The sequence below is a fragment of the Myxocyprinus asiaticus genome, chromosome 9 (genome assembly GCF_019703515.2).
Source record: "Myxocyprinus asiaticus isolate MX2 ecotype Aquarium Trade chromosome 9, UBuf_Myxa_2, whole genome shotgun sequence".
NCBI classification, from domain to species: domain Eukaryota; kingdom Metazoa; phylum Chordata; class Actinopteri; order Cypriniformes; family Catostomidae; genus Myxocyprinus; species Myxocyprinus asiaticus.
In genome coordinates, this window is record NC_059352.1 from 18,407,574 (window position 1) to 18,429,948 (window position 22,375).

Here is a 22,375-nt window from a genome sequence, read left to right on the forward strand (position 1 = left end):
TGAGGACAACAAAGACAAGTTATCAAGGACCTCATCCTGATGACAAAACTACTGATATTAGAGTGAATGCTGAATAGACAACATCAGCATTAGCCAAGAGAACATGTTGCATTAACCAAGAGAAAAATACAAATGAAATACAGATTTGTAATGAACAGTATAGAGAGACTGTTGAAGTAAATTAAACACTTACTTGAACAACATTTTGAAGTTCCACTTAAGTAACTCTTTTGGGTGTTGACTAGTGTATTAAATTATTAAAGGCGGCATATGTAGTTTTTTTATGTTAACGTTGTAACATTGGTTCAACCAATGGCATGAGTCTGAAGATGGGACTATTTGTTTTGCTGACCAAAGGAAGACAGGTGGAATGTTCAGGAAACCCTTAAGCGAACATTTAATTTTGCAATTTCGTATGGTGCAACTAGTGGTGCAGACATAAATGCCTTACTTTCCCATCTGCAGTGACGGCAAATAGGGTCTGCTCTCCACCAATCAGCTGAACAGGTCGTAGAGTTGCCAGGGCCTCTGTTGGTGTGGGGACTTTGACCTTTGCTCCTTCAATACCACCTAACTGACCACGGTGGTTGTGTCCCCAGCCATAAATGGTCCCACTGCCACCTGCTGAGAGCGTCCAATCATCTGGTCGCCTACAGAGCCAACATGCATCAGGAAGAATCACTTCACAAAGCAATTTGACTAAAAAGACATATATGTACAGATGCAGTAAGAATATTTTTATGTTTCACTGGCTGATTTGACAGTGGTGACCCCTATCAGATGCTGTAAAACATGCTGACTCCTATCAGCATGGATGGGACATCCCACAAAATCGGAAATGTTTAAATAACGGATGCAATTGGAGAAATATCCTATTTGCAAGCACATTTGTCAACTATGATTAATTTCACAACTTAAAGTGTCAGATAATTGGGGTAACTAAAATAAAGTAGCATTTAACTGGTTATATCATATGAACATGGCAACCATCCTGATGGACCATCCTTATGCAGAATAAAATAGCCTGTTTCTAGGCCATTGCTATTTATCTAGGTTTAAAAGCCCATGTCGATGCTGTGAAAAGTTTATACAACAAAAAGCATGTAACTTTCATTTCAACCACTATTACATTTCTGATTGAGAGGATTTAAATATTGATGTTCAGCACTGAAAAGAATGCAACAATGCAGCTGGGTAATCTGCACAGGTGTCTGTATGACCAGTGAAGGTGATTTACCTGTTCATCCATTGCACTAGCTGCTCATCCTGCTCTCTCTTGAAAAGATCGTGACTTTCATGAAGAGTGTTCATGTTCTCATGGTCTGCCATCAGCTCACGGATTTTCTTTGCCACCTGGAAAAAGGCATAGTGTTGGGGTCAGTATCAGCTTCATTGGTCAGGAAGTATTGCTCTAAAGAAATATATGAGTTGGCTGATATATTTGTGAATATTATACAGTAAATGGTTACAGGGTATAAGCTTACATTCATAAATAAATTGAAAAAGCTTACGTAAACTTTTTATATTTATGTACCAATTTATTTAATTGCAAAATTTACAAAATTAGTAATTAGTTAAACTTAATAATCAAAGGTAAAAGAACACCTGTAATATGTACATAAAATGTTACTCAAGTGGGTTAGAAATGGTATGCAGTACAAATTCACAAATGCATTCACAACTTCATTACATATAATTAACAATTTCATACATACTGCACTTAGATAAAACAAGACAAGACAAAAACAAGTGCAATACCTATAAAGTGGGAGGTTTTCAATTAAAAACATGTTTAGGCATTTAGAAATCTCTACCTCATCCAGGAAAGGGCGGGGCAGAGGTGTCCTTTTGTCCAGAGCCACTGACACCCTGGAGGCGGTACAATAGCGTCGAAACCACGCCCACTTGTGTGTCTCAGCACAGCATGGAAGAGTGTCCAACTCCAAATCACACGCAAGTGCCACCAACACCTACACAGAACAGGATATTTAATTTCAGGAAAACTCACGGTTCAAACTATTTATGTCCCTCTGATAGGCAGGTAACCCACCTTGAAGAAAGGGCTGTGGAGCAGTTGCTTTCCTCCTCTGACTATTGGCTCCTCATAATCATACTGTCTCTGTAAAGCCTCAGGAAGTCCTTTCACAAGAGCTGCTAGTGCACTTCCTGTGAAGCTCTACGAAACATTTTCAACAATAGTTATGATCAAATTTAATTATAGAAAATATTTTTGTATTTTACTTTGGCGAAGTCAAGCAAATGACAAATTGGAAAACATAGTGTATATTTAACACACAGTATAAAGTACATTGACTAACCACAGATCGAGACTCTCCTTCACTGTCTCCTAGCAGGCGGTTGATGTTAATGGACTGGCCATATTCAGTGGTCAGGAGCTTTCGTAACCTCTGCAGGGCCCACATTCGATGACCAGCCGCTGATCATGCATACAGAGATAGATACACGGCAAATATTGATTAGAAAACCTAGAATGTGATATTTCAGGGTAGCATTGAATCAGTGTTTTGATCGTTAAAACTTGTGGTCCTAAAATAATTTACATTAACCTCTAGAAATTTAAAACTAGCATCGTCAAATATTCTAAAACATAGGCTAGTCTTGTCAATTGATTAAAAATGTGTGTATTTCATGGGATTCTGATCTTACCCAAGGCGCTGAGCTGGGCACAAGCAGCAAGTGAGGCTGCCAGCCTCGGCACGATGCTGCGATTTGAAGCAAAGTTCAGGCGGAAGTCTAGAAGGCATGTTACTAGATCCATAGAGGGGCAGGACAGAATACAACGATCTGACAGGAGGTCTTTAGGACCTGCAAACAATTCAATAAAAAGGTCAACCACTTAAGAATATCATGTCACATATGAAGCATAAGCAATGAAGTATAATGTCTTATTAAAATAATGTACCAGCAGCAGGCATGATGGGATAGACAGTGAAGCGCCAGCCCCAGCCGTTAACAGAGCCATCACTGGTGAACTTCCATTTGAGCTCGTCTCCTGGAATTCTCAACTCACTGGACCAATCAGACCACTCTCGACCTTAAAGGGGGGAGACACTGTAAGCCATGTGCACAAACACACTTAGAAAACACTCTTTCCTTAATATCTCAATTTAAATCTTGCTATACTGGCTGATCTTATGTGGCCGATGATGAAATGATTAAACAGGGTTGCTGCAGAGTTTTTAAAATCTAATTTAAGACTTAAGACCTTTTTCATGACATGAACAAATAAAATACTGTATCCCCATACCAAAAAAAAAACAAACACAATCTGAAAATAAATCATGTATCACAGACTCTTACCTAAACAGGCAGGGGCACAAATTCAACATGGCCTTAACATTGCTTATCAGTAAAACAGGGTAGGCTATATGCATGTTTAAAATACTCAAGGCTATGGCTGAAACGATTAGTCGATGTTAACGACAACATAGACTATAAAACATTTTCATTGTCGAATAGTCATTTGATCTTATTTAACGTAACATGAGATCATATGAAACTCTAATGATGGTGCGCGAGAGCAGCACTGTAGCTCTCGTCTGACTGAGGAAGAAAACACAGCTCACAGTCCAGATACACTCTAAACTTTCCAAACAGCTTCAGGTGATGTATATCGCAAAGTATGAGGGAATTATAATGCAAAAATACAAAATAAGTAAATACAGAAGCACTGTCATTGTGAAATAATGCAGAGCCGGACCTGGCATTCCACTTAAGCAAAACTTGCATGTCAGAGCATGTAAAAAGCAAACAACCTGGCGTTATATCTTTAATGCATCCTTTATTAAAGTTCAAATTATATACTGCAACAAAATAAGTTTTTGATTAGACTTTTTTGGCTTGTTTTCCCAAAAAAGAATATCTAAAACACCTTTAAAACAACTTACATTTACTTTAGGAGCTATACTGCAGTAGAAAAAATTGTTATTGGAGAATGTTGAATACAATATTTAATATTTAAATGAATTAAACTTAAAAAAATAAATAAATAAATAAATAAATTCTTTGTAATTCAGTGAATCAATTAGAGGTATTTTTAAAAGAAGATTTTGTCCTCTTTACTGTTAGTAAGCACGTTTAATGCAACATTTTAAGTCGAGGCACAATATGAATAGTCGGTTAAGAGCTAATGATTAATCTTTGCAATAATTGCCCGAATAGTCGAATAATTGTTCTAATAATCGTTAGATTAGTCGATTATCAAAATAATCGTTAGTTGCAGCCCACTCAAGACATGTTCCCCATGAGGGGGGCCTGGGTAGCTCAGTGGTAAAGATGCTGGCTACCACCCCTGGGGTTCGCTAGTTCGAATCCCAGGGTGTGCTGAGTGACTCCAGTCAGGTCTCCTAAGCAACCAAATTGTCCCGGTTGCTAGGGAGGGTAGAGTCACATGGGGTAACCTCCTCGTGGTCGCTATAATGTGGTTCGTTCTCGGTGGGGCGCGTGGTGAGTTGAGCGTGGATGCCGCGGTGGATGGCGTGAAGCCTCCACATGCGCTAGGTCTCCGTGGCAACGTGCTCAACAAGCCACGTGATAAGATGCGTGGGTTGACGATCTCAGACGTGGAGGCAACTGGGATTCGTCCTCCGCCACCCGGATTGAGGCGAATCACTACGCGACCACAGGGAATTAGAGCGCATTGGGAATTGGGCATTCCAAATTGGATGAAAAAAAAAAAAAAGACATGTTCCCCATGTATATCACATTCAAATTGGTTTATGTACCATTATATAAATATATACAAATTAGAGGTCAACCGATATTGGATTGTGCTGATTTGATAATGCGTTGAAAGAAAGCCAGTTAGTCTGCCAATAGTTTTTTAAAATTTGTAGCCTATTTTAAATGTTCTTAGTCTTTCTTTTGAAGTTTGATAATCACATTAGGTCATATCAAAATTCATGTCTTTCCGACCCCAAATTGAAGACCTCTTTAAATAAAAATTAAGACTTTTGTTGTATCATTTAAGATATTTAAGACTTTTTATGACCTTAAATTTGGAAAAACTGAATTTAAGACATTAAGACTTTTTAAGGATCTGCAGGAAGTTAAAACTTATTTGGTTATGGCCACATTTTATTTTATAGATAATTACAGTTAATTTATAGTGACAATATGACAGGAAATCTGAGGAGAGCAAGGAGGAATGTGATGGGAACATGATGTGTTCTTTACTTGAACCTATGTCTACCACATGACTGTGGTTTCAACATGTCAAATCGTAAGCACTATCCACTAGTCCAACAAATAACATTTTGAATGAAGTTGAATTGAAGATACAATACTAGGTCCTGCACACTGCTGAAGATTGCAGTGAATACTTAATATTTATTAACACTGCAACACTTCATCAGACATTGTTTAGTCATCAATGCTTTTGTCCTATGCACAAGCTTCAGGTGTGAAAGGGGTCTTTTTTAGTTTATTTGACTGGTGATGAATGAAAAATAAAATAGAGATGATGAACATGTGTCACCTGATCGAACAGATACAATTCTATTGGCTCCATCCATGATAGTAAGGGGGTCATGTCTCCTTTCTGTAGAACACTGTCGATCAAATTCCACCCTCAACCCTTCAGCACCTGAAATAACAAAGACATCATTTAATTTTAAACATTTCTTAGATTTCATAAATCTTATGAATTATTTTTACAAAACACAGTAAGCCATCTCCTATGTTGATAAATAATTATTAGGGAATGGGGCAGCTTATTGCCATCAAAACAAATATAAGGTAATGAATGCTTCTGAGATGCTGAATTAACAAACACAAGGTGACCTGGTATTTTAACTGTTCCGCTGGTGGAGGTGTCATCAGTGTATGGGTGACTACTCTCCACTACCACTGGCTGAGAGGACAGCCGTCCGCTTTGAGAGTCTGTTGCCACATCCTCTAACTCAGTCACACACAACTCCAGCAGCATATCTGCCACCTGCGTGCCAAACACACACAGATCATATAGGTATGAGGCATGTATAATGAAACTTAGTTAGGAAAGCATGTTTTATATTTAAGGGAAAAGTTGGTCTATACCTGTGGGTAGGCTGTACCCATGCCAGAGAGCACAGCAGACAGCACATCTTTGCCTTTATCACCTGAGCGCAGAGAGACGGCCAGTTTCAACAGGTCCACAATCACACGCGTGTCATCAGGAACAAGTAGACTGGTGAACTCATCCAGATACTGTGGCTCTGGACCCACTGCTTTACTCTGACTCTCGGAGTCCTGTAACAACCAATCAAATCGTCCCACCGTCAATATCACACTTCAGATACAAGGGATGTTTATCAAGGCCTGCATCAACTTACTGTAATGTAATCTTCTCCAGATAAATTTAAAATGTTCTTGTTCATAGTACCTAAAGGGTGTACCCATTCTTTTAAAAAATTTATGAAATTTGAAATGAATAATTTGAATCAACTCTGCACAGACCAGGTTGGTAAGCTATTCTATCAGCAGTCTAATGCTAATCACATATAAATGTTAAAAGTTACGGTTATACTTTCGAAACAGAGTAGCAGTTGCATATTTTAAACAGATGAGGCTTTAGACTTTCCCCATAGGGTTCAATTGTATTGCTTTTGTTTTTACAAACTGAGGGACAATAAATTATTTATTGTGTTAATCAACAGTAAAGCTTAATATATACTTAAACCAGAATATTCCTAATATTAAATTAGCAAGTGGTAGTAAATGTGAACATAAAACCAATAAGTGATGAACTATTATTTTGAGATTATAATAATAATACATTACATTAATACAGCACTTTTCTAGGCACTTAAAGCACTTTACATAGTATAGGGGGTATCTTCTCAACTTCCACCAGTATGCAGCATCCATCTTGATGATACAACGGCAGCCATAGTGTGCCAGAACACCCACCACACACCAGCTATTGGTGGAGAGGAGAGTACTGTGAATGTAGCCAATTCATATACATGGATATATAGGTTATTATGAGGAAGTCATTATGGATATAAACCAATGGCCAGGACACCGGGGTTACACCCCTACGCTTTGAGAAGTGCCCTGGGATTTTTAATGACCACAGGAGTCTGGACCTCGGTTTAACGTCTCATCCGAAATTAATACAAACTAAGGATGTTATGGCCCACCCATATCAACTCCCTGGAAACCTGACTTGCTGTAACTAACCTCCTTGGTTTTGGTCATGGTCTCAGCAATGATGCTTGCAGCTCCAGGGTCATCTGTCACAGGGATGAAGGGGCGAGATGAGGCAGAGGCAGCAGAGGGGGTCACAGCTGATGAGGGGGTAGTGGCATCCTCAGACGTAGTCACCTATAGACCGCACAATACCATATGACAGAATGAGAATTTAACTCGTTTGTCTTTGGATGTTTGATGCTTGTGTCTGGGAGTGATTCTGCCCTTCCCATATTAAAAGGGGCAACACAGCATCATAAAGGTTTTCAAAACAAGCACACCTCTTCTTCGCTTCACACAGCAAGGAGGGTGACCTAGTGAGACACCTCACTAATGCTATCAGAGATCCAGCATTATGCAAGTAATCTAAAGTTCTCTTTCAAGCATTATTTTCTGTGATATTCTAACTCCAGAATTTCCAAAATGAAATTCAAAATTCTCCCTGCCAACCAATAAATGAATCTACTCGGGGCTGGAAGAGCCCATATGAACCGATTAGCCCACAGTCAGAACAGATTAGCCCATGCTCAAAACAGTGTGCGCTTAAGTTGGTGCCGTGACATGTAGTCTGTAAAACCTAGTAAATGTATGCAGTGAGGACCAGCTCACTGCCCACAAACATCCTGTATTTCGACCCCTTCAAAGTGAGCCCAGGATGTCGATATTCCCCTTGTAATGTGCGTTCGCAAACCAGCTAAGGGCCATCAGACCTCTGCTAGAGTAAGCCAGGGAAACCATATCCACTATCCAGTGTGACAGACACTTCTTTGTGATTGGTTTTCCTGTACTTTGAATAAGACACGAAAAGTTGATCACTTTCCCTTTAGTCTTTAGTTCTTTCTGTATAATGCACAGGGCATGCACTAGGCATAACTCATTCAATCTTTGATGCTCTGGCGAAGCAAAAGGTGGAGGATGAAAAGCTCTGTGATCAAGAGGAACGCAGGAATGCAAAACCTTAGGCAATGAAAGCGGGGTTTGTTCGTAACAGTACTCCTGCATCCCATGATTCAAACTGCACACACAGGGAATGCACAGAAAGTGTGTTCATTTCACTGACGCACTTCGCTGATAACAGGTCCCTATGTAACAGAAGAGGCCATGGTTGATCAAACAGCATATGTGTGATCTCTGCCAGCCAATACCAATCAGTATCACTCAGGCCTCTCTATCACTCTATGCAAACAGGTCTACTGTTGCACTGCCGTATTGGCTCCAAATCTGCTCGACCACATCTCTGTTCAGTCTCCACTCAGCTTAAAGAGGATTGCCTCTTGATAGTAGGTCCGTTCCCCAATTCAGAATGCCCTGCACATGAGTTGTCCTCAGGGATAGAAAGTGGGCACTGTCCCACAGAATCAGTTTGTGTGCCAACATGTGCAGGGAGAGCGACAAGTCCTATCTGACAATTGATGTATGCCACCACAGTAGTATTGTCAGTCCTCACAAGAACATGATGCCCTTTCAGAAAAGGGAGAAAATGTTTCAGGGTTAGGAATACTGCCATTATTTCCAAATAGTTTGTGGAATCTGGCAAGATGCCGATCTCACTTCCCATTTATTATTCCACCCTTGTGAATGCCTCCCCAAATGGGCATTGATGCATCTGTTGTTACAATTTACCTGACCTGAACAGTGCCCACAGGCACCCCTTGTACCAGAAAGGATCGCAGTTTCCAATGAGACAGTTCTAACACAGCCGTTAATGGGTCTAATTTCACAGAGGCTACCTAGCACTGAAACTCTCATGAACAAATGGCCCAGGGGAATAACTATCAAGGCTGAGGCAAGCATGAAAGGGAATGGTATTTCCTCTGAAACACGGTCAGACACTGAGTGAATCTCATCACTCTCTCCTCCAACAGTCCAATCTGAATGCCACAGAGTCTAGTGAAATCCCCAGATATGTGATGGACTGTATCAGGATTAAAACACTCTTTTTGGTGTTTAATCTTAAACCCAGTCTCCCTACATGCTCTGTGAGCACCACCTTGTGCTCTCTTACTGTGTGCTCTGACTGAGCTGTCACCATACAGTAGTCAATGTAAGGGGCAAGGCGAATTTCCTTTTCTCTGAATGGAGCTAAAGCAACTTAGAGTCAGAGTTAAAGGATGGAGGAAAACACATTCTACCTGTGTCCTCATGCGATTCAAGTAAGAGGTTACGTCTGGGCAGAGATAGAATATTATAGTGTGTTATTCTTGTGTTTCAAGGTTTTTGCGTGTACAGTTTACGGACCGCCATGTCCGCTCATTATTAATACTCAGGGTATTAATTATCACGAATTTGTTTTGCTGTATTGTGGTCCAACCAAATTGGACTGTTGTGCATTTTCGCCATCGCGGGTGAGACAGCAACCGAGTTCATCCATTAAAGAGTCAAATAACAAGGGATTTTACGAGCCCCGCTCGTAAAACCGCGTCTCTGAGTGATGAACACGGCTGCTTTATCTCCAGCTATCGCGAAATCAGCTTTCGGGCTGTCACTTAATCATCTCTCTCTCTCTCTCTCTCTCTCTCTCACTAACCACACTGACACACACACACACACACACACTGTCACACACACACCTTATGTGTTATAGAATTATTTTTATTTCCATATCTAATCATATCACTGTTTAGTTTGTAGTTGTAAGTCAGAAGTTTATTGACTGCATTGTATTAATTATTAATTGATATTACTGTATAAATAAACTTTGTTTATATTACAAAGAGAAGTGTTTTGGTTTGTTTTGCATACGCCTGTGTCATGCTGACGGGATGTCAGTGCTCGGATTCAAACCTTCATTCATTGTTTTTTTTCCCGAAAATCGATATTCTTCGGATGTCGATTTTCCTAAAAAAACAATCTAATATTGAGACTGTTTTAATATTCGGTTATTAGTCCCTGATTTCAGGGTGGTGCCCCGTCAATGTTAATCCTTATTAATATTCTATTGATTTTTGATAATTGATAATTATCTTTGATTGAATTTGAATGATCAATAAGCTAGTGTTAATTGTAATTAATGTTTCATCGATGTTAACAATTAACGATTATCTTTGATAAGTGTTGATTTTAAAGGATTAAAAAAAGCTAACATTGATTCTCATCAATGTTCTATTGATTTTTGTAATTAATAATTATCTTTGATAATTTTTAATTATTGCTAATAACCAAACTTGCTCCTAAACGTAGCACACTACATTTACTGGAGTCCCATATGAGGTTTTAATGAGTTAGATCCAATTAATTAATTTAAATATTGATTAATAACTACAGAAATAATTACCAATTATTTCTGATAGTAACACTGATCTAAACAACCAGTAAAGCCCTACACCAACTTCAGGAGTGTTGCATAAGTGAGCACTCTGAACTTGTACTTTAAGTATTTGTGAAGTGCATGAAGATCTAATATGGGATGGAGAGCGGAGACCCTTTTTTGGGATGAGGAATATCTCAAGTAAAAGCCATTTAGGCACTGCTGTGGTGAACAACTCGTATTTTTTGCTCCGTAATAAGTATATTTTCATTTGAAGAACACGAGCTGATTCACCCCGCGCCTGAGGGTGAATTATCACTCTGAACGGCAGGGGACGAGTAGCAAATTACAGTCTGTATCTGCGCTGTATCATTCTCAAAACCCAGAAGGATTTTGTGCATACTTGCCAATGGTCCATTTGTTGAGCTCTGGTGCCCTCTAGCGACCGAGCGTGGAGCGAGTATGGGCACTGCACTGCGCATGCACTCCTGGCCTGTGCTTAAACAGTGTTTATGTGACTCCCCACCCCAAAGAGAGCAGCAGCATTGGTTAAGCGGTGGAAGGAAAGGGGAATTCTCATACTCCTCTTTCTCATCTAAAAGGAGAGGCTGGGTATTCATCAGAGTTGGGTACTGGGTGCAGAGGGGCCCTTGCATCAAGATGCTCTCCCCAACTTAGTGCTGCCGTGGCAGGCAACTTTAAAGAAATGGCTACCAGTGAGGTGCTAGCTGAAGCACTGCTGGCCGACACGAGGGGATCCTGACCCATCAGGCTAGCTTGGCATGCTAGTCCGCGGCGTAGACTCTTCATTTTAAACTGCGCGCAGTGCTCACAAGAACTGGGATTGTCCACCGCCGACTGAGCATGTTTTAGCCTGAGGCATGTAAAGCAGACCTGGTATGTGTCCTTGCTTGATATTTTATTCCCGCAGGAGCACAGCTGCGGAGGACCTCCCCCTCTAATGAGTGATCTCTGCATTGCTGCAGCCATTTAGCTGGAGTGCTAAATTCAATCATAACAATTAGCTGGAGTGCTTAATTGTCTGAAATTATTTTGTGAAAAATGGTATGGTATCCCATAATGAGACACTGAAACAAATACTTGAAAGAGAACTAAAAAGGAGTCTGCCAAATGTGAATGACACAGTCGCGTACTGGCATTGTTTCACACCTCTCCTCTTTTGCTGTCCATCCAGGGGTGTGGACTGACCAGCTCCTCTGTCTCAGAGGGCAGGGCTGGACCCTCAGCCTCAGAGGGACTGGACACTGATGAGCAGTCTGAAGGGGGCACAGGAGAGCTAGAGGGGCACTCAAGAGGTATCATACAGGCAGGCATCAGCGCTCCAACCACTGCATCCCTGTATAAACACACACTATCCATTTAAAGGCATCTCTCAAATGTAGAGGGGTAGTATATAGTTAATATACATAAAGTTATAAAGCACAATAGTGATAAGGTCATACCTGGCATACATGATCTGTAGGGCAGAGAGCACATGGGACAGTGCCTGCTGTTTGGCCAGATTACCATCCAGAGAGAGCAGAATCTTTGCCAAAGACGGCCTGTTGGGCTTCACACTACTCATACCATTGAGTTTATTACTCAGTAAAGATGGGTCACTGTCTGATGGCACACCTGTAAAAAAAAATCCCATAATTTTGACTGCAAAGATAATTAGGTAAACACAGCAACAGAAGCAATGGTTATAAGGCTCAATTTTACCAAGGTATGAGGCTCCAAGAGAGTCTCTGGCAGTCTGGAACAGGACAGGCTCGTGGACGGAGGGTGTGGTGACATCTACGGTGGTCCAGGCCACACTGTGAGAAGAGCCGCAGGCTACACGAGTGATCTTCTGCCCCTCTAGACCTTGCACCAGTGTAGGCTTCCTGTTGACCGTGGTCGTGCCATTCCCCTGCTGCCCATGGTCATTATCTCCCCACGCGTACACCTGCCCAAACAACATTTAATTTTATACAGGCACTTATATCACTTTCTATCAACAGAATGTGCATTTGGTTTACCAGACAACATTATCTGCTTAATGTTAATGTGCTAACATATTTCGAAAAGCAAGCAGAAAGAATGAGGAGGTATACACAGCTTAATGTGAAATAACAAGCCTGATGACAGGGAAATGTTCCTTACCTGCCCAGTGTCTGTGACGGCCAAGCAGTGCAGTGCCCCTACGGCCACATGAACAATCTTCTTCCCACGTAGTCCTTCAACCATTTGGGGTTTGCGCACATGCACGTCTGTGCCGTGACCCAGCCGGAAGTAGTCTCCTTTTCCCCTGCACAACGCAATAATAGCATGTTAAAATGGTTCACTAGAGACAAGCATATACTAGCATATAACTTTCAAAAATGTTAGAGTTGGACTTGGAAAAAAGTTAAATAATAAAAAATTACAATAATAAAAATAAAAATGTTATAATCCATACTGTATTAATGATTTACCTGGGGTTCAAAATGCTGAGACCACTAGTGGAAATCCTTCTATTTTGTATTTTTGTAATTTATTGTATTTCATTTTTTTTTCCATTACAAATTCATTCATACAAGTTATTCAGCATAACACACAGCAAAACCTGATGATCCATGTTATCCCAGCATTATTTGAGAATGTTCCACAGAGCATCTTGTCACAAACATGTCACAAATTTGCTTATTTGATTAGTGACATAGAAATAGTGCAGAATCTTAGCTAAATCTTTTTTATTAGTTTTACATAATAGTATTTCTTTGTTTAAAATTTTTCAAAATCCTAAAACTTTTTCTAGGTTTAGACTTGAATCCCAGATTTTTAATGTGGACTTTTGAACCTCACTGGATATTGTTACACATCATATCAAATCTGTGATAGTCATACCAGGTCCAGACAACTCCAGATTTGGTGAGGGCAAGGGAGAACTGAGCTCCACATTCGATCTGACACACGCTCTGCCCATTCAGACGCTCAATGTTCTGAGGAATGTTACAACCCTCGCTGCCCCCACGGCCCAGCTTCCCAAAGTCACCATCTCCCCAGGAGAACACTAGTCCTACAAAATAAACATATATTCACATACCTGCAGCAACAGTAACACATACAGTATTCCTTTTCCACAACTCCTTACATTAAATCCACAAAACAAAATGCATCTACCTTCATCTGTAAGGGCAAGAGTCTGAGCATCTCTGCTTCCACAAGCTACCTGGACAACCCTGTGACCTAAAAGCACCTTGACCTGCAAATCAGACACTTACAAGCTTAATCTATTGCTATGAGGCACACAATATCATATGACCCTTTAAACTGGAACAGTACAATGAGGGTAAAAGATCAGAAAAATACTGCAGCTTTGATCAGAGTAGTGCAAGTTTACTGGGTCGTGTAAAACATACCAGTTTGGGTCTAAGCTGGGTTGTGTTGTCCCCGTGGCCCAGACGGCCATATTCGCCCAGACCCCAGCTATACAGTTCTCCACTGGAGGTGATTGCTGCACTGTGAGAGCTACCACAAGCAATATCTCTAATACGCTTTGTTTTCAACGCCTCAATTAGCCGTGGCTTATCACAGTTCCTGGTGAAAATCAAAGAATTTTCTCATCAAATCCTTATGCAAAGCGTTCTTCAGGTTCTGTGTTCCTGTTAGGGCAAAGGTACTGGTAAACTTACATTCGGCTGAAGTGTCCAAGCTTTCCATCATCTCCTTCACCCCAAGAGAACACTTTACCATCCACAGTCAATGCCATGGCATGCCTTCCACCTACACCCAAAAATACATCATTAAACGTAATTCTGTTGTGGTATGTTAAGTTCAGAGGGACAACATTGCATGTTTTCCTTGAAAATTAAAAATCGAAAAGGTGCACACCTGAATGCACAGCAACCTTCTTCACCACATAGCTGCTTAGGGCAGATATTTGTCGTGGTATGGGGATGGTTCCACTGGACAGTCCTAAACCAAGTCTTCCATTGGTGGCCTCTCCACATGCATACACCTTACCTTCAGCGGTCACTATAAGGTAAAAGAATCAATCATTTGGGTAAAAGGATAAAATACTTTGGCATTTTACTGTAAAATAAATAAATCGAACAATACGATAATTAAGTCGATGAGCCACATTTCAAGCCATTGTAAAAAAGGCAAAACATGCACACTTGTGACTGCACATCAACTGAATATCACCAACAGTTAAGCTTGTATATAATGCTTACTATTATTAATACATTTATTTATTAAATATTGGTGTGTTTTGTCATATAGCTGTTGCAGCCATTTTATAAACGGAATGACTATTTGCACTAGGTGTAAATATCACCTGCCACACATTGGGCTATTTGCACTCCAATAGTCTGGTGTAAGCAGAAATTAAAGACAAACTTTGCCCCTAGTTTCGCTGCAGTGGTATGGGTTGTAATGACGGCGTGGATGTGCATTTTGTGCATATGACCCAGGTTCGAATCCACCTTTTCTCACTTTTTCACATCCTGTTCCCTGTCTCCACTCTAATTTTTTTCCTTAAATACTACTTATAATAATAAATAAAAATGAACATAAAAAGGTTGATTTCGTCGCACTGATTTGGTCACCGTGATTTTGAAAATTTAAAAAAATTAAAACGTTTTTGGCACAAGCCAAAGTTTTAATACAATTAGCCATGGTGTTACTATAGAAAATATTACAAAATACCATGGTGATACTATGGTTAAGGGGTTATGGGAAGGTTTTGTGGTTAGGGTTGGTGTATGGTGTCTGTGGGACTCTAAATAAACACAATAAACAAGCTGCAAATAGTCACTTTGTGTAAACAGCATCTATTGCTATTTGTACTTACTGCAAATTGCCTCTGCCTTTTATAAAAGCAATAAATAACTCAAGACCATGCATTACAACACCCTTTAAAACCATGTGGTAAAGTCACTGTAATGCATGGCAGTGGCTTATTGCCTTATTACAACACTATTACCACTATTTCACCAGGCACTTATTCACTGCCCTTTTTCGCAAAGGCCTGCAAGTGTCTTTTGAACACAATAACTCACCAGCAAAAAGACTTTTAGAGCCTCCAGCCACCTGCACTACATTCAGAGCAGAAAGAGTCTCTGAGAATGATGGGACTTTGATCTGAGAGACAATACAAGACACAAAGAGAAACATTTAAACTGAGATTAGTATTTTCAATAAGTTTACAAGCTTTATCTACAGTAAATAAAGGTTACACAACTATATACTGAATAACTTCAGAAAGTTCTCTTTATCAAATGTTTTAAATGATTATAACAGGGTTACCTCCCATGAACGAAAATATGGGAACAAAGCTGAAAAATTTCTCAAGCATGCATAGATGACAATGTTTTCTGTTTTACACATTACCTTGGACCCCTTTAGTCCTCCAAGTTGGTCCTTATCATTGAGACCCCACACAAAGACTTTGGTTCTAATAGTGGAAGCAGACTCAAGCCCTGAAGATCTCTTTCGTGACAGACTACAACAAGAGATGGAGAGAAACCATGTGATGTAACAGATATTAAAAGCCAAGCAGTGGTCAGAAACCTGAGAAAATGAAAGCCAATGTTTCCAGACTGCGTGCCCTCTTTCCATTAATGCATTTCATTAGTTACAAAACACATGTAAAGACACACCTTCCAGTCACTGTCTTTTCATCCTCCTCCTCTTCATTGTCAGATGCCAGGAAAGGCACGGTAGCCAGATCTTCATCCTCAGCACGGACACGACCCACAATACTCAAGCCGTGGATCTTACAGTCAATCCCTGAACTCCGGCACTGTTTTATAGCAATCTCAATGTACCTATTATACTGAACGCACAAAAGAAGAACCCACTCAGAACTCAAGAGCTCTAAAGAAACTTCTCATAGACCTTTGTGATGAACTGCAAACCAACCTCTGTGCATTCATTTAGTAGAGAAACAGCAGTGTCTGTGGGATTGATGTTGATGGTCTTCAACTCAATCAGGTTATTCAAAGAGCTTCCACCTGAAAAGTTAAGCAGAGTTGATAAATTCAACCATACAAGACTACTGACCAATGCCCTGTGATTGTTGTTTCATTGAAGAAAGGTGTAATGGTTTCTTACCTGATACAACGACCAGTGAAGGCATGTAGGTGCTGTCAGCTGGATCCACTATCAGTTTCAGTCTGTGGACCAGAATATCTGGGAAAAGCTCCAACCGGATCCAGTGCTATAGCAAATCCGCAAACCAAAACAACAAAATGCCAGCATTGCCTTGAGATTTTATTGGTAAGTCAAATCCAAAGTCAATTTTACTGTGATTTTTTTCTTATTAATCCACTAGGTTCTGCAATCAGTTCTCTTGATCACCTAACTGAAATGTTAGCAACAATTTAGAGCATATCTGTATTCAGACTGACCTTGCCCTGAGATCCTGAAGACTGCCAGCACTGATCTGCACAGTCTACTAGGCGAGACGCCTGGTTAACAGATGAGGACACGCTCAGGTTCTTCACCACTCTGGACCATTCGTCAATCAGCATGCCATGCTGACTGCTGGAATGTCTCTTCAGCTGCTTACCAGAGCGGCCACTGAACGTGGGTGACTGACCTGAAGGTCAAAGGTCAAGGTTTAGTTCAAAGAGCACTTTGCACAAAAACAACTGAATACATACTACAAGAAATGTCCACATCTTCAAATTGTTGTAATGCTAATCATAAAAAACACCCTAGTGAATAGCTTTCAAGTTATTTTAGAAATGAGCTTGAGACTGACCTGGTTCGTTTATTCGACCGAAAGAATGTCTGGGGTTGTGTTTATGGGTCTTGAAGCAACTCTCACAAAAGTCAAAGTCATCACAGTTTCGACACTTAAACCTGGGCCCGTTTATAGGGAACATCTGACAACCATCACACCTAAGAACAGTGGCAAAATAATCATTAGAATGCTTTTTCTGTTGTTCGTTTTCTTAACGTGAATGTCAACACAGACACAAACACATAGAAACTGTACCTGACACCAGGATGCACGCTGGGCACAAGCTCCATCTCAGACAGCAGTCCAGTCCAGTGTGACTGCTGAGGAAAGTCCACTATCACATCTTTCCCATTGGCACTGAAAGCTTGACACACGTTACACATTTACACACTCGTTCTCATTTTAAAATTCCTGTGCTACGGGTAATAGTTATACAGCAAAACCAATCTAACCTCTGGCAGAAATATGATATCATCAAATATTAAAATATCATCATGTTACCTTTGACCACACCCACACTCCTGTGAGTGACAGATCCCCACTTGTACTTTGGCGTTGTGACCGAGGGCTTCACTCGCACTTTATCACCAATCTTTATATGAGATGGAGAACTCTGTGGAGGAAAACCTGAGAAACAGATAGGATGACATTTAAACATAAAAAAAGAGAATATGCTGTCTCAAGATCTAAATTATATTACAGCAATTTAGCAAAGCCACGGATCCACTATCCCTGACTGAGTTTATTAATTTGAAAATTACAAATGTCATTGATCCAATTAAAATTAAATTGTGACTTTTATAGTCCTTATGTTTTCAAAGTATTAGGATATAAAGAGTATTACCCAGCAGTTCGGTGTGGATGTAACGGACCCAGTAAGTGCCTCCTTTCTGCTGCCAGTCACACTGCACATTCAGATCATGAAGCCCGTCTCTGTCCAGCTTAATCACCTTCCCCACATCTCCCTCATACACCTCTTCATATGTCCTGCAACATCTAACCATCATGCCCACCTACAACACACAAAGACAGGCCTCAGATCAGCTCATCTCATTCATGTTTCCACACACAAACCTTGGGACAGACTCTGAAATACATATAAACAAGTGAATAAAAGGCCGTAATTCCTCACCTGAATGTTTTCTCTTATGTATACTGCATAATCGTCGTTGCTCTGAAAGTCAGATCTCTTTTTAAACGTCTGACTCTCAGTGACTACGACTCCAGGTGGCTGGCATGCAAGAGAAAGGAGTGTTAGTCACCCATTAAAGGAAAAGTAAATCTCTATCTAATCTTTGGATCAGGCTTTGTCTGTATGTGTGTGTATATAAACATATTACAGTGTTAGGTCTGTCAATTTAATGAGTTAATTTAGTACAGTTAATTACAAAAACATGTGTTAAAACTTTAATCATGCAGATGTTTAAAGTTTGACAGCCCTAATTATTATTATATTATAAACACACCACAGGGAAGGGTGGCTCAGGCTCCTCAAGCTCTTCCAGGACCTCTTCATCAGAGTATTCATCTGAAACAGTGTCTGCATCTGACAGATCTGTAATGTGCACATCTGGATGGTCCAGCAACCAGCCCACCAACGCTTCTACACCTAAAACACAAGCACACATCACACAAACACACCTGACTAAGTTTAATACTGCAATTATGAATGGCTCCTTGGTTGCTTTTATAGACAGGTCACTTTTTTAGAACTCTTTTCTAGAACTCTTTTCTCTTAAATTTTGAGAAAAATTTAAGCTGGTGATTCTCTACCTGGCACTCCAGAGGCACTTGTGGTTCCAGACAGTGATTTAAGGGCAAACTCTATGTTTTTCCTCTGAAAGCCCATCTCCATGAGCTGTAGTACGATGGGAGCAGGGGGCACTGGTGAGGTCTTGGGTTTCTTTTGCTTGGGTGGGCGCATGTGCTGCACAGTGATGGGTGTGGTGGCCTCGCTGGAGCTGCTGTCCTCAAACAGAGGGGAGGATGGGTGTGTGGACTCCACTGCCAGGTACTGACAAACTGCCAGAGCCGCTGCCTAAACACACACAAGACTTAAAGAGGACATCTGAAATTCTGAAAAATAATAGAACTGGGGTGGTGTAGCCTAGTTTTCTACAAATCTACAAAAGGGCCGATCCTTGAGCTATTAACATTGTGTCCTTTACATTTATATGTATGCATTTGGGAGACACTTTAATGCAAAGTGATTTCACGCTATATGCTTTATGTTCTGTATGCGTGTTCCCTGGGAATTTAACCCATGACCTTTGTGTGCTCCAGGGAGACATACTGTTATTGTATGTCATTTTGGAAAAGTCAGTAAAACAACAAGTAATAAGTAAATTTGGATTTTCTTTTTTTCAGTATTTATGTGGTTGTTCAAGACAAACACATGTGGTGAGATTTTTTTAAACATCATGTCATTTTGAAATCTTTTTGATGCACCATCAAAAAAAGGAGGAAGAGCAAACATGCAGACTGACCTCCAGCTCTTGCCGGTGGAAGATGGCTTTGATAGGGGAAGGTTGAGTAGAGGCTGACAGCAACTGCTGCAGGAGGATGAGAGGTGGCTGAGGACCCTCAGGAGACAAATCTACCACATCAGGAGAGGACAAACACTGATCCTCTAAACAAAAATACAAAAACACTGATAAGGACAAAGACATTCAATACATGTTAATGTCATATAAAATGGACAGCTGACATGAGCTTTTGTGTGACAATACAGAAATAACTGAAGCAATTGTTAAAGAAAATTAGGAGGAAAAGAAACTAGAGCCAAATTCTATGGATGACCAACAGGGGGCAGTAAAGTTATAAAACAGAAGTTGTAGCAAACACAAAAGTGTCCATCAACACAGCTTCTACATTATATATGTTTATTACTGTCAGTTAACTGATGTCCAATCCTCTTCCCACTATCACTGACTGGTTACTGAGCACAGTGAGCAATTAATGACACATCAGCATGAAAATGTCAATAGACAGAGAGGATGACTAAAAGGTAGGCATGTCATAAAATATCGATATATTCTTCTGTGATGTAGTCTGGCGTAATAGCGTTGGGAGACCACAAGAGGGTGATATAACATTTACTGAAGTCGGTTGCAGGTAGGACAAGGCACAGTCCAAACTAAGTTGTGGATCTAGTTCACCATACACAAACATTACAAAGGTTTTTGTATTTCAAGAATGAACAAAGTAACGTTGATGAGTTTGCAGATTAGTGTATGAAATTAGTGTAACTGCGCAAAATGAACAATTATAAATTATGTAGGTTCTCTGTATGTAGCCATGAGGAGGTTTCATTCAAGCTGTCAAACCACATAAAAACATACTTGTAACTGAAAATACATTGTGTAGGCTATATTAAAGATAGATATACACAATATATCATGCAGTGATGGCTAGAGTAAAAAAATCTATGTCCTTTGATATTGATTTGGGTCGGATTTAATGTAAAACTAAGTAATTGAGCTCCGTGGTGCTGCTGAATTTTGAGCAGCCTCCAGAGACTGTGAGTGGTGGCATGTGCGCACCTTCGTAGAAAATCATTGTTTCGAATTTTAGAATGTTCCATGTCAGACGTGTCCAGTGTGCGAACCCTTTTAAGTTTCCCTGCTGCTCACACTTTACGAAAGTTGTATTGAGAAATATGTTTTAAAAGACAAAGACTACTGTGCAACAAGTAGCCCTATTTATATCTGAAAAAATATATATAGATATATATAGACAATCGTCGGGAAACATTTTCAATTCCATTATGGGCCACTTTTACATGTGGAAATGGTGAATATCTGTATGTTGGTTATTTACAAAAAAAAATTGCATAGAGTTAAAAATTACACACTTTGGCCTGTGATGTGAATGTAGCCTACAAGAGAGCATCAGAATACACACAGACCAGAAGACTCTGGTCTTACCGGTGGGGTTGGGGCTGACGTCTATGACAGCTGCCTGAGAGAGGATCTGCCGCAGTTTGTCCTGGTGGGACAGGAGAGCTCGCGCTGCCTTTAGAACATACAGTTTGAGCTGCTGACACCTCAACAAATACAAATCCACCTGATCTGCTGCATTGGCAAACACACAAAGCAGAAAATATATCATCATACATAAATTAGTTGAAACAGATAAACCACTTTTTGCCTCTTCCACTATCTTTTAAAATGAAAACATGGATGAATTGGCTGAATGGAACTGAGAGGATGTTCATGTGATCAAATGTGTGGAATATTTTCTGGGTTTCCTGCTGACTAACAGGAAGTAGTCTATTGCTTTCCATCAGATCACATCAGAATAAGTGTGTGAATTTGTGAGTGCATCAGTTATTTGTGTGCTGTACCCGTAAGTCCTCTACTGAGGGATTTCTTCATGCGTTGTTTCTCCAGCTTGCTCCCTGCTAAGCTGACCAACTGAGCCCACACAGTCAGCATCGGCTCAGTGAAGGGCAGGTTCTGAACACTGAATGGTATCATGTGAACCTGTCAACATGTTCAGACAGAACACACACATTTCAATATCAACCACAGAAAAATAATTGGTATTTTTTGTATTATATATGTGTAAACAGTATTATATTTCATAATATCAACCATCATTCATCACTAGAGTACAATACTCTTATTGGCAGCTGAAAGCATTATCAAATTAGTCAAAATATTTATTGAATATTTACTATTCTGTGTATTTTGAGTTTTGCAGGAGCTGGTTCTTTGTAGGCTTGCATATCAAAGTAATAAATCAAGTCAAGGTCATGGCATCCTGGGATGCATTTGCCAAGTTAAGGCTTTTTTGTGACTATGCCACAAATTACAGTCTGTTCTCCATCTGCACCCTGAGTGTTAGAGCATATGTACCGGTTTGAGCTGACTGAGCAGGCACACTTTGCAGTTCCTCATCTCATGGAACTGCACAGTGATTCGTCCTTTAGGCGTGATGCGGGTTACAGTGCCTTCACCATACTCCTCATGAACAACCGGCCCGCCCAGACGCAGACGTCCATCAATCCCACCAATGACTGCCAAAACAGCCATCAGACTGCCTACTGCAGGGGATTCTGCATTGGGCAGGTAGTCTTCAAGCAGAGCCTGATAGAAACACAGTGTGGAAGAACTTTACTCAATCTGCTATGCCAAGAGATGGCACCATTTACTAATCCTAAATACATTATCAAGCTGTTTAATATTAGCATTCATGTAATATTACTAATGAATGAGAAC

The 22,375-nt window shown here is 40.2% G+C and overlaps 1 protein-coding gene across 5 annotated transcripts in view; it reads right to left on the reverse strand.

The window, feature by feature from the left end:
• The window catches only part of LOC127446039 (E3 ubiquitin-protein ligase HERC2-like), a 112,434-nt gene that overhangs the window by 17,357 nt on the left and 72,702 nt on the right, over positions 1-22,375 (reverse strand). For all 5 annotated transcript variants that reach the window (XR_007898090.1, XM_051706654.1, XM_051706652.1 and 2 more), the window contains 37 exons: positions 22,013-22,243; positions 21,499-21,637; positions 21,080-21,226; positions 19,640-19,782; positions 18,927-19,191; positions 18,620-18,762; positions 18,286-18,384; positions 17,998-18,166; positions 17,655-17,780; positions 17,409-17,517; positions 17,172-17,311; positions 16,816-17,006; positions 16,520-16,625; positions 16,328-16,419; positions 16,066-16,241; positions 15,797-15,908; positions 15,466-15,547; positions 14,294-14,437; positions 14,095-14,185; positions 13,822-13,999; positions 13,583-13,664; positions 13,307-13,478; positions 12,584-12,728; positions 12,161-12,386; positions 11,902-12,073; positions 11,609-11,795; positions 7,183-7,326; positions 6,058-6,249; positions 5,803-5,956; positions 5,498-5,605; positions 2,924-3,055; positions 2,668-2,826; positions 2,319-2,437; positions 2,051-2,176; positions 1,815-1,970; positions 1,238-1,353; positions 452-650 (listed from right to left, as the gene is read on the reverse strand). Coding sequence is in view for 4 of the 5 variants with exons in the window: in XM_051706654.1 (XP_051562614.1) it covers positions 452-650; positions 1,238-1,353; positions 1,815-1,970; positions 2,051-2,176; positions 2,319-2,437; positions 2,668-2,826; positions 2,924-3,055; positions 5,498-5,605; positions 5,803-5,956; positions 6,058-6,249; positions 7,183-7,326; positions 11,609-11,795; positions 11,902-12,073; positions 12,161-12,386; positions 12,584-12,728; positions 13,307-13,478; positions 13,583-13,664; positions 13,822-13,999; positions 14,095-14,185; positions 14,294-14,437; positions 15,466-15,547; positions 15,797-15,908; positions 16,066-16,241; positions 16,328-16,419; positions 16,520-16,625; positions 16,816-17,006; positions 17,172-17,311; positions 17,409-17,517; positions 17,655-17,780; positions 17,998-18,166; positions 18,286-18,384; positions 18,620-18,762; positions 18,927-19,191; positions 19,640-19,782; positions 21,080-21,226; positions 21,499-21,637; positions 22,013-22,243 (5,472 nt within the window). In the remaining variant the exon portion in view is untranslated. The remainder of the gene's footprint in view (positions 1-451; positions 651-1,237; positions 1,354-1,814; positions 1,971-2,050; positions 2,177-2,318; positions 2,438-2,667; positions 2,827-2,923; positions 3,056-5,497; positions 5,606-5,802; positions 5,957-6,057; positions 6,250-7,182; positions 7,327-11,608; positions 11,796-11,901; positions 12,074-12,160; positions 12,387-12,583; positions 12,729-13,306; positions 13,479-13,582; positions 13,665-13,821; positions 14,000-14,094; positions 14,186-14,293; positions 14,438-15,465; positions 15,548-15,796; positions 15,909-16,065; positions 16,242-16,327; positions 16,420-16,519; positions 16,626-16,815; positions 17,007-17,171; positions 17,312-17,408; positions 17,518-17,654; positions 17,781-17,997; positions 18,167-18,285; positions 18,385-18,619; positions 18,763-18,926; positions 19,192-19,639; positions 19,783-21,079; positions 21,227-21,498; positions 21,638-22,012; positions 22,244-22,375) is intronic.